The 12,799-nt window shown below is 45.4% G+C and overlaps 1 protein-coding gene across 2 annotated transcripts in view; it reads left to right on the forward strand.

Annotated features, from left to right (window-relative positions):
* Positions 1–12,799, forward strand: part of LOC126146628 (alpha-(1,3)-fucosyltransferase 7-like) — a 389,818-nt gene that overhangs the window by 260,024 nt on the left and 116,995 nt on the right. For both annotated transcript variants that reach the window (XM_049915634.1, XM_049915633.1), the window contains exon 2: positions 10,034–10,232. In XM_049915634.1, the coding sequence (XP_049771591.1) occupies positions 10,035–10,232 (198 nt within the window). In that variant the 5' untranslated portion in view covers position 10,034. The remainder of the gene's footprint in view (positions 1–10,033; positions 10,233–12,799) is intronic.

The following is a 12,799-nucleotide window of genomic DNA, read 5'->3' on the forward strand; positions in this document are numbered from 1 at the left end:
CCTGATGGCTTGTGCATGAGATTCATGCATGAAAAATGTCTGCCTGACTGGTGATATGATACGATGTGTGGCAATACGGCTGTTTGGCTGCGACTCGTTTGCCTAGTTATTAAAATCTGCATCTACATCTATACTGCGAAAACCACCGTGAACCCTATGGCAGTCCAAATCTAACAGTTATTAACTTTTTTCGTTCCATTCACGTATGAAGCGCGGAAAGAAAGATTGTTTAAATGCCTCCTTGCATGCTGCAATTAATCTAATCTTGTCCTCACTATACCTACAGGATCAATATGTAAGGGGTTGTATATTACTGCCGGCCGAAGTGGCCGTGCGGTTCTGGCTCTGCAGTCTGGAACCGCGAGACCGCTACGGTCGCAGGTTCGAATCCTGCCTCGGGCATGGTTGTGTGTGATGTCCTTAGGTTACTTAGGTTTAACTAGTTCTAAGTCCTAGGGGACTAATGACCTCAGAAGTTGAGTCCCATAGTGCTCAGAGCCATTTGAACCATTTTGTATATTACTTGTGTCATAATTTAAAACCGGTTCTTCGATCCCTGTAACTAGGCTTTCTCAAGACAGTTTACGTCTATCAAGATTCTGCCAGTCCAGTTTCTTCAGCTTCTACGTGACACTCTTCCATGGATCAAACATACCTGTGACAGTTCGTGCTGCCCTTTTCTGCATACCTTCAATATCCCCTATTACTGCTATCTGACAAGGGTCCAACAAACTTGAGCAATATTCTAGGATGGGCCGAACAAGTGACCTATATAAGCAACTTCCTTTGTACACTGATCGCATTTCCCCAGTATTCTACCAACTAACCCAAGTCTACACCTCGCTTTACCCACGGCTGAGCCTACGTGATCGTTGCGTTTCATATCCATTCGAAGTGTTACATCCAACTGTTAGCAACGTTGAGTCATTGAAACTGAGGTCGTAGAATATCACGTTTTTTTTCATTTTGTGAAGTGCACAGTTTTATATTTCTGAACATTTAAAGTCATTTTGCAAGCTTTGCAGCACTTTGGAATCTTATCAAGCTCTGAATGAATATTTAGGAAACGTCTTTCAGATAGTACTTCTTTATAGATAACCGTATTATTTGCAAAAGTCTGAGAGTACCATTGATACAGTGTGCGAAGTCACTAATACACAACTTGAACAGTAAGGGTCTCAACTCATTTCCGTGAGGCACACCTGAAGTTTCTTCTACATCTTTCGATTGCTCTCCAGCCAAGATAGCTTGCTGCGTCCTGTCTAACAAGAAATCCTCGATTCATGTACAAATTTCGCTTGCTACCTCATACGATGTTACATTTGATAATAAGAGGTACTGCATCAAATGATTTTTGGAAATCAAGAAATACTGCGTCTTCCTTATTGTTTTGATCCAATGCTTTCAGTATGTCATGTGAGAAAACCGCGAGTTAGGTTTCATATGATCGATGATTCGGAAACCATGCCTGCCGGTTGGCATGGAGGAGGTCATTCTTTTTCTTTATGTTCGACTTCAGAATATGTTCTAAGATTCTACAATAAATCGATGTCAAGGATATTGCACTGTAGATTTGCGGATCACTTCTACCGCCCTTCTTATGAACGGATGTGGCCTGTGCTTTCTTCTGACTACTGGGCACGGATTTTTGTTTGATGCATCTACGCTAGATTATAGTTAAAAGAGGGGATAACGCAGCAGAAAATTCAGTATAAAATCTGATAGGAATTCCAATACCTCCTAGAGGTTTTTTTAGTTTTAATCATTCCATTTGTTTCTCAACACCACTGATACTAACTCGTACTTCACTCATCTTTTCAATGGTACGAGGATTAAACTGGGGAGAATCTCTTGGATTTTCCTTTGTAAAAAGACATTTAAAAACGGAGTTCAGCATTTCTGCTTTTGCTTTCCTACCCTCAATTTCACTTCCTGTCTCATCTGTGAGTGACTGGACGCTAACTTTGGTGTCACTAAAAGCCTTTATATACGAGCAGAATTTCTTCCAATTTTGTGAAATATCATTGGACAAAATTGTGCTACGAACGCGTTTCATTCGGCATCTCTCTCTCTATAGTCATATGCTTTGTTTTATACTTATTATGCAATTATCTCGGATTCTTTAAAAGTTTCTTCATAGTGACTGTGTACCATGGAGATTATCTCTTATTATGAACTGTCCTATTGGGTACATATCTATCCAGTGCATGGACAACTGTTCTTTTAAAATTGACCAGTAGCTCCTCTAAATGCTCCTGTCCTGAGCTAAAAGTTTCAGTTTCTTCATTGAGATACGACACTACTGCTTATTTATCTAGTTTATTGAAAGTATATATTTTTCTACTTGGTTAAGTTGCTCTTTGTACTCGATAATCATTGTTGCCACTAACATGTCGTGGCGATTACAGTATGATTGGGGAACTTAAGTACAAGCGAACTTAGTTTATCGCTAGAGATGTCTTTTACGTCTGGAGGTGAGTCTGGTGGTCGATAGAAGGATCCAACTACAATTTAATACCTAATTTTGCATGCACCTTCAATTTCTATCTCGGAAGATTTGAGTGACTTATGTGCTGCGACAAATACACCACCTCTATTTCCCAATAGCCCGTCCTCTCGATATACACTAAAATTTTTCCAAAAAATCTCCCCCTTTCAGATTCAAGTTTTAACCAGCTTTCTCAGTCTAATATTATGTGAAGTTAACTGCTCTTCAGGAGCGCTTCAAACTCTGGCTTTATTGCGAGTGCGTCAACAGTTAACTAGTAGAATTTTAATACTCTCCCTTATGGAGGGCATTCCTTTGGATCTTACTCTAATACTTCTGACTCTCCTACAGCTGTTCTTATCTGGATTGGATGGAGAGTAGCCTAATATAATCCTCCACAAGCAGTCAGCTACCAGGTTAGCAACTTTTAATGCTTGGTGCACATCTGACCCATTTAGAAGGACCTTACAAGTCCCAAGTCCAGGATGTCACTACGTAGCTTTTCACAGAATCTTCGAAGTCTCTGGTTCAGTCGTTCGAGTCGACTCACAACCAGGGGCCACGATAATTTCTGGTGACAATGCTGCAAATTTTAAGCTTCTTTCAAACTCTGTGATCGAGGCTGGTCTTCTCAACCATCTCCACCAGTCGCTGGAAAACGACTCAATTATGATCTCGGAACCCAGAGGACAGGTCTCGTTTGTTCCAACGTGCGCCACGATCTCCAGTTGACTGCTACATGTTCCCTCAATGACTGCCGCAATAGCCTCTTCAGTATGTTGAATGAGGCCACCAGGCGTACACATTAAGTACACATGGTGCTCCTACCTGTCCCTTGCTGCCATTTTGCTGAGGGGTACCTTTATTCGCCAACGATTAATATACACCTAATCTTTTGCATTTGCTTTTTCTTGACACAAGACAAGGCAGGTTTCCAATTGTTATAGTTCCAGTTCCAGTAAATGACAGCACATCGAACCTCTTGGTTAGGGGGATGAGTAAAAACTCTACTTTATAATTTATAGATATCCAGGAACCAGGAACCACTTAGAGAAATAAGGTTAGGCCGGAGTTGCTATTTATATTAAGAAGTAATAAAAAAATACATCCCCGTATTTTGCAATGATTAGCATTTTAAAGATTGCACTGCAGAAGTAGAATTAATGCGAAGTCCCTAATAATAGTCACGGTACATTTGGTTCCATCTGACGATTTTGAGTTATTTATGAAATAGTTTCACTTACTATTAAAGTTTTAAACCTCTGAACAGAATGACATAATCTAATTTTAAATTGGCATTTAAATTTAAATGTTCAGAGCAAATCTATTATACAGATGTATTCTTTTCTTCCTTATTTTATCCTTCCTCTCCCACCTCCCCTTCCCGGCCCATATGGGCAGCACTGTGGACAGTCAACGGTAAATTCAACCTACTTGTCAGCCAAGTGACATGTTAAGCTAACTAGACTATATAAAACACTAATATAAAGATGAGATACACTCCTGGAAATTGAAATAAGAACACCGTGAATTCATTGTCCCAGGAAGGGGAAACTTTATTGACACATTCCTGGGGTCAGATACATCACATGATCACACTGACAGAACCACAGGCACATAGACGCAGGCAACAGAGCATGCACAATGTCGGCACTAGTACAGTGTATATCCACCTTTCGCAGCAATGCAGGCTGCTATTCTCCCATGGAGACGATCGTAGAGATGCTGGATGTAGTCCTGTGGAACGGCTTGCCATGCCATTTCCACCTGGCGCCTCAGTTGGACCAGCGTTCGTGCTGGACGTGCAGACCGCGTGAGACGACGCTTCATCCAGTCCCAAACATGCTCAATGGGGGACAGATCCGGAGATCTTGCTGGCCAGGGTAGTTGACTTACACCTTCTAGAGCACGTTGGGTGGCACGGGATACATGCGGACGTGCATTGTCCTGTCGGAACAGCAAGTTCCCTTGCCGGTCTAGGAATGGTAGAACGATGGGTTCGATGACGGTTTGGATGTACCGTGCACTATTCAGTGTCCCCTCGACGATCACCAGTGGTGTACGGCCAGTGTAGGAGATCGCTCCCCACACCATGATGCCGGGTGTTGGCCCTGTGTGCCTCGGTCGTATGCAGTCCTGATTGTGGCGCTCACCTGCACGGCGCCAAACACGCATACGACCATCATTGGCACCAAGGCAGAAGCGACTCTCATCGCTGAAGACGACACGTCTCCATTCGTCCCTCCATTCACGCCTGTCGCGACACCACTGGAGGCGGGCTGCACGATGTTGGGGCGTGAGCGGAAGACGGCCTAACGGTGTGCGGGACCGTAGCCCAGCTTCATGGAGACGGTTGCGAATGGTCCTCGCCGATACCCCAGGAGCAACAGTGTCCCTAATTTGCTGAGAAGTGGCGGTGCGGTCCCCTGCGGCACTGCGTAGGATCCTACTGTCTTGGCGTGCATCCGTGCGTCGCTGCGGTCCGGTCCCAGGTCGACGGGCACGTGCACCTTCCGCCGACCACTGGCGACAACATCGATGTACTGTGGAGACCTCACGCCCCACGTGTTGAGCAATTCGGCGGTACGTCCACCCGGCCTCCCGCATGCCCACTATACGCCCTCGCTCAAAGTCCGTCAACTGCACATACGGTTCACGTCCACGCTGTCGCGGCATGCTACCAGTGTTAAAGACTGCGATGGAGCTCCGTATGCCATGGCAAACTGGCTGACACTGACGGCGGCGGTGCACAAATGCTGCGCAGCTAGCGCCATTCGACGGCCAACACCGCGGTTCCTGGTGTGTCCGCTGTGCCGTGCGTGTGATCATTGCTTGTACAGCCCTCTCGCAGTGTCCGGAGCAAGTATGGTGGGTCTGACACACCGGTGTCAATGTGTTCTTTTTTCCATTTCCAGGAGTGTATTTACAGGTGAATTGAAATTTTTAAAGATGAAATTAAAGGACGTTTTTATGTATTAGACTCAGGGATATCTTCGGTTTTAATTTGAAACAGAAATGACGAAAAAGTAGAACAAAAAGCACAAGGAGACATTTAAAAAATTTAAAACTCGGTGTACAATACTGATCTTTAAAAGAAGAACTTCACTGCCATTGAAACTTAGAGGACCTACTCTGGGAAAGATCGTCTGTTGTTGAAGGAGAGAAGGTAGGGCATTGACCAGCGTAGGAGCGTGGGGTTGTAAAGATGGAGGACAGATGCGTAGTATCAATGGAGTAGGAACAGATGTTGGGAGACAAGAATGGAGGATTTGTTAGAGGTATCGATAAGGCCATAATTTGAAGGGGAAGAAATAATCGGGAAAGAATGGAGAAATGGAAGAGTTAAAATGGGTGGGGTGGATTTATAGTTGGTAGGATGGATAAATGTCCGTGCGGATTCATGATCTGCGGAGGGAGACAGTCAAAATTTTTGAGAGAGGATGTGAGGATGTGGAGGCGCAAGGCTTCATACATCTGGATGTGTCCTACCAACACATGCTTTGTCTCAGTCAGTCTATGTGTAGTTGACGCATTGACCATGAATGGCTTCAGGTAGGTTCCTATGTTCGACAGATTCTACTTCTTGAAGGTGTTACTGCGTTCGCCTTTTTCGAAGAGCTTTTCTTATGGTGAAAAAAAGAATGTTTGTCAACATTGTTGTTGTTGTTGTTGAAGACTGGTTTCATGCAGCGCTCTACGCTAGTCTAACTTATGCAAGACTTTGCATGTCTGTATAATACGGCACCCTACAGCGATTAGAACCTGGGCGTTGCATTCGAGGTCAGTCTTCATAGCTCAGCAATTCGCATGTCCGACGTCCATTGAAGGAGCCGGATTCAGTTTTCAGTATATCCAGCAAGGTATTTCCTCGTTGGGGAGAGTGAAATAAGTTGCCTACAGCCTTGTGATGACAACTGAGAAGCTACTGGAATGATGAGTAATGGCTCCTAGGTTCGGAAACGTGAAAACCGCAGGCAGAGTGGTATGCTCATCCCATGCTCCTCCGTACTACCTTCAAATGACGCCATAGAGAAGAAGGCGATACGGTGGTCGGTCATCAGCTCACCGTCCTCAGGGCTTGATCGCAGAGAACAGGTGGTAGAAAAAAATATTGCGGTGTAGCCTTGGCCTCCCTCTACAATTTATATCCTCACACTCTTATCGCCACTACTGAATTACGAGGCCGTGCTGACAAGTAACGCATCCGAATTTTTTAATGTGAAAATTCATAAACCTTCTTCAATAAAAACAAACGTTATTAACAGTCTCCATCTTTATTCTTCACGTCTATGTATTTGAAGTCTCTGACGCTAGAAAGCTCCGAATTGTAATGTGTAACATGACGGCATATAACGTAACTATGTCTGTACGTGAGAAACAGAGTGCTGTAATCGATTCAATCGTTGAGTTCAATCTCATGATTCATCTTCCACACAGTCTCGACTTGGTCCCATCCCATTTTCATCTGTTTCCAGAGCTTAAAGAACGCCTCCGAAAACTTGACTTTGATAGTTATGAAGCGGTGCGAGCAGAGGTCAGGTTGTGGCTCTGTCAACGAAGTCAGACATTTTACAGTGACGGTATCAATAAATTGGTCTCTCGTTGGGAAAAATGTGGTTCGTCACCAGGGTGACTACGTTGAGAAATAAGTATGTAGACATAGAATGTAAAGATGTAGAATGTTAATAACGTTTGATTTAATTAAAAATTTTTAAGAGTTTTCACCAAAAAAAGTCGGAGGTATTACTTTTCAGCACTCCGTCGTAATTGTTCCTTGATACCTCATGATATATCCTATCAAAGTATGTCTTCTTTTAGTCAAGCTGTGCGATAAATTTCTTCTCTCCTCGATTTCGTTCAGTGTCGCTTCATGAATTATCCGATATACGCGCATACCAATTTGATCTTCAGCATTCTTCTATTGAATCACACTTACAAAAAGTCTGTAAACATTTTGTTTCACTTCTGGACAAAGAAGATAGGAAAAGAGTTTATAATACATTTATATAGTACCTTAATATATTTCTTTTTTTTCAGAAAACATAACGTTCTACATATGTTTCTTATGGCTATTTTAATCTGTAACCTTCGCAATAACGTATGTGTACTCTACAAGTAATAGCTTCTGCGCTCAGTAACGTTAGCAAACTGTCTGATTCTACTTTACTTTTGTGTCTGTTGTGCTTACCTGGACAGAGTCCACTTCCTTTTCTTTGGGAGGGGGGGGGGGGGGAGGGAATGAACAATGGGCATATAGCAACAACGTTAATGTATCTGTTACTGGTGGCACTAATGCAATGAGGTGACAAAAATCATGTGATACCTCCTAAAATCGTCAGGTGTAGTGCAGCAACTAGCCCTGGTATGGAATCAACAAGTAAAGTAGTTGGAAGTCCCCGCAGAAATACTGAGCCATTCTGCCTCTATTGCTGTCCATAATTGCGAAAGTGTTGACGGTGCAAGATTTTGCACACGAACTGACCTCTCGATTATGTCCCATAAATGTTCGATTGAATTCATATCGGGCGATCTCGGTGACCAGATCATTCTCTCGAGCTGTCCAGAATTTGCAAATACACTTCTCGAGTTTGCTGCCGGGTCGTATTGTGTAAACCGCACAGTATTTCATCGATGCAACTGCTCGACATCATCAGGTGGTGGCAGTTGCTGCTGTCAATGATGCATGGCGTGACTGATGATAATCGGAATTTATCAGGTCGGGAGCAGGAAATACGCGTGCGCGGGAAGACCCTCGCGGTTGGGGGAAACCGGCGCTCCTAGTGTCCCCTGCTCGGAACAGCAGAAAGGCCTTCCACGTGTGCCTTGTGGGCAATGACTGTGCTGCCGGACGCTTCTGTGGTTAAAGGCTGAATTAAATCTCAGCAGTGCGCTGCGTCGCATGAATCGGAAGTTCTCGTTTTCCCTGTTCTGATTTAATTGCAGTCGGTCCCGGATTCCAGGCGGCGCTTACTGAAAACCTGCATCCCAGTTGATAAGATTGTCCGCCGTACAACTGCCATCGCCTGATCATGTCGAGCAGTTGCATCGATGAAATATTGTGCGATTTACACAATATGATTCGGCGGAAAACCTGAGAAGTGTATTTGCAACATATTCGCCAGGAAAGCATGAAAAGTCACATGTCCAGAATTTTCTTCAATACAATCGCGAGCAGGTGTAGCCCGGTGACATGGAGCGTTTTCATGGGAAAATGAAGTCCATGAATGGCTGAAAATGGTCTCCAAGTAGCCGAACATAACCGTTTCCACCTAATGATCGATTCACTTGGACCAAAGGACCCAATCCATTCAATGTAAACACAGCCCACACCATTACGCAGCCACCACCGGCGGGCACAGTGCCTTGTTGACAACTTGGGTCCATTGCTTTGTGGAGCTGGCGCCACACTCGGACCATACCATCAGCTCGTACCATCTGAAATCAGGACTCATCTGACCAGGCCACCAGTTTTCCAGTCGTCTAGAATCCAACCGATATGATCACGGGCCCAGGAGAGGCAACTGCAGGGTGTGTCGAGCTGTTAGGAAAGTCACTCACGTCGGTCGTCTGCTGCCACAGGCCATCAAAGCCAAATTTCATCACAGGGTCACAACGAATACATTCGTCGTATGTACCACATTGATTTCTGCGGCTATTTCCCGCAGTTCAAATGGTTCAAATGGCTCTGAGCACTATGGGACTTAACTTCTGAGGTCACCAGTCGGCTAGAACTTAGAACTACTTAAACCTAACTAACCTAAGGACATCAGACACACCCATGCACGAGGCAGGATTCGAACCTGCGACCGTAGCGGTCTCGCGGTTCCAGACTGTAGCACCTAGAACCGCTCGGCCACCAAGGCCGGCTTTCCCGCAGTGTTGTATGTCTGTTAGCACTGACACCCCTACGCAAACGCCGCTGCTCTCGGCCGTCACCGACCGGGGTGGCCGAGCGGTTCTAGGCGCTACAGTCTGGAACTGCGAGACCGCTACGGTCGCAGGTTCGCATCCTGCTTCGGGCATGGGTGTGTGTGATGTCCTTAGGTTAGTTAGGTTTAAGTAGTTCTAAGTTCTAGGGGACTGATGACCTCAGCAGTTAAGTCCCATAGTGCTCAGAGCCATTTGAACCATTTTTTTCTCGGCCGTCTTAGTTGGCCATCGGCCACTGCGTTGTCCGCGGTCAGAGGTGTTGCCTGAAATTTGGCATTCTCGGCACACTCTTGATACTGTGAATCGCAGAATATTGAATTCTCTGACGATTTCCGAAGTGGAATTTCGCTTGCGTCTAGATCCGACTATCATTCTGCGTTCAAAGTCCCGTCGTGCGGCTATAATTACGCCGGAAACCGTTACACACGAAACACCTGAGTAAAAATGACAGCTCCCCGAATACACTGCCCGTTTATACCTTGTATATGCCATATTACCTCCATCTGTGTATGTGCATGTCGTTAACCGATGACTTTTGTCACTTCAGCGTAGATGGCAATATCGAAGTCTGTGTCAGCCGGTAGTTGCCCAATGACAAGTGGTGTTGTTGTGCAGGATGCGGAGGAGCCGCGCGGTGTGGTCGCTGCTCGTGGTGGCGGCGCTGGTGTGCGGCTGGACGCTGCTGTCCGTCAACGACGTCTACAACAACAGCCTGTCTGATGCCCCTGTTCACAACGCCTGGGAAGACAGCGATGAGCCTGACGCAGACCTGGATGGCACCCTGGCCAACTGGCGCGGCCTCACCGACGAACAGGTGTGTTGTGTGGCGACCGCTGCCTTCCCTACATCCTCTTACATACGCCAACGACCACAGAGTACCAAATGATGGGACGTATCCCGTGCCAATGTTAAGGCGCGTACACACTGGGCCAACAAAGGCCAACGTTCGACAACCAACCACCTTGTTGGCCGAGATCTGCTTAGTGCGTGTGGGCAGCAAATCGGAATCAACGGAGCATTTAGCCTTGGTTGTGGTTCTGACTGCCAGCTCTACATCAAAGCGTTGGCGATGGGTTGGCCTTGGGTCCCCTCTCCTAGTATGGACGTCGGGTCGCATGATCGTAGTTCAGTACCTATTTGTTGTGTCTGTTGAACGGGTGTGGCCGCTTGGGATTAGCCGAGCGGTCTAGGGCGCTACAGTCATGGACTGTGCGGCTGGTCCCGGCGGAGGTTCTAGTCCTCCCTCGGGTACGGGTGTGTGTGTTTGTCCTTGGATAATTTAGGTTAAGTAGTGTGTAAGCTTAGGGACTGATGACCTTAGCAGTTAAGTCCCATAAGATTTCACACACATTTGAACACTTGAACGGGTGTGTGTCTGTAGTTACTTCGTTTAAAAATGTTGGTCTGTGGAGTGGAATGTGGATTCAACATTAAGCTGATAGATTTTTATCGTCAACGTGAATGTTTATGGGATCCTATGAACTGCAACTATAAAAACAAACTGAATAGGTTAGACGGTTGGTGGGAAATAAGCGAGCTGTTAGAAAGTAATGTTCACGGTGTGAAAAAGAAAATGAAGCCTGTACTGACATCTGTTTCTTTCATGCGGAAAAATTATGAAATAGCCCATATTACATTTCGTCTTTGTCAGACATTAATTTTGTCCCTCTACACTTTTAACTATTTTTTAAAAGAAATGTCGTCCATCATCGCCGTTTCTTCTTCTTCTTTTCCTGTTAATCAGCTACTTACAATGCCAACGGCCTTGCCGCAGTGGTAACACCGGTTCCTGTCATATCTCCGAAGTTAAGCGCTGTTGGGCTGGGGTAGCACTTTGATGGGTGGCCAACCGTTCCGCCGAGCGCTGTTGGCAAGCGGGGTGCACTCAGCCCTTGTGAGGCAAACTGAGGAGCTACTTGATTGAGAAGTAGTGGTTCCGGTCTCGTAAACTGTGCTGACCACATGCCCCTCCATATCCGCATCCAGTGACGCCTGTGGGTTGTGGATGACACGGCGGCCTGTCGGTGCCGTTGGGCCTTCCAAGGCATGTTCGGACGGAGAGAGACAGCTACTTACTATAAAATAAACGCCACAAATGTGATAACTGCTAAATCCTCCTCTGTCCTCGCAATACCGACCGGTGAAATTGCAGTTAAAATGTTTCTTTACACCAGTAACAAAATGGGAACATCCTCGACGAGTCATCAGAGCCAACTACAATTCCAAATGGCCGTTTCCCTTGGCCCCAACCCCTTGGATTGGTGAGGATGCGAGGCCAAAAGCCAGAGCACTGGCGATCAACGCCCTGCGGAAGCCGTTGGCAGTCGTTAGTTGGCTTCCGCTGGCCTGCTGTGTACGGGGTTTTAGTCATTCACTTTCCTGCCCCTGAAACAAATGGAGCAAGGGAAAACATGATTCCCTATATGCTTCTGTACGAGCCCTAATCTTTCTTATTTTATTCCTGTGGTTATTATCTTGGACGGAAGCTGGCAAAAGTACAATACTCGCTCTCGCGGCGTATGGTTCACTGAACTTCCTCAATTACGTTTTGTGAAAATACCATCTTATTCCTTCCAATGACTCCCATCTAACCTCACGCACAGTTTCCGCAACAACCTCATTAAAACAACTGATATAAAATCTGTCAGCGCACCTCTGAATTACCTCGATGTCTTACTTTAATCCAACTTGGTGGTGATCCTAGACTGCAACCGAGAACCAGTGCAGCGTTTACATTACAGCGCGATTGCTTTTCCCCAGCACTAGCGAAGTGTTGCGGCATCTGTCTCTCCCTAAGTGCTTTAGTAGTTACTAGTACCTATGCATATATCCGAATGCAAAAGACGAGATTAGTAGCAATTTCAGCGTGGAACGGCGTTTGTGGATTCAAAACCATAAATTGATAACCTGATGTCATCCCTAAACTGAAAATCGGATTATTCAGTGGAAATAACAACATAATGAGCGAGTTGCCACAACGTTTGGCACACAAGACTCACGTTCTAGAGGACGACGGTTTAAATTTATATCAAGGCCATCCAGATTTAGGATTACCGTGATTTCCATCATTCTTTCAAGACAGATGCCAGGGTGGTTCCTTTGAAAGGGCACAGCCGATTTCTGTCCCCATCCTTGAAACATTCCAGCGTTTGCTTAGTCTCTAATGATGTCGATGGGACATTGAACCGTAATCTACCTTCCGTCACAACAAAATATCAAGTGAATTTAGCAGGATAGTTCTGTACCATCCAGGAAGTAATGCGATGATCACAGAGTTGACAATATATTTTGCGTTATTGCCAAGTTACAGTTGTACTACCAACAGTAAAAATAATTTCCACGGCTATGTGCTCCTTGATATGGGTCGATACAGAATACAAT

Source organism: Schistocerca cancellata, chromosome 2, assembly GCF_023864275.1.
Source record: "Schistocerca cancellata isolate TAMUIC-IGC-003103 chromosome 2, iqSchCanc2.1, whole genome shotgun sequence".
Taxonomy (NCBI): Eukaryota; Metazoa; Arthropoda; class Insecta; order Orthoptera; family Acrididae; genus Schistocerca; species Schistocerca cancellata.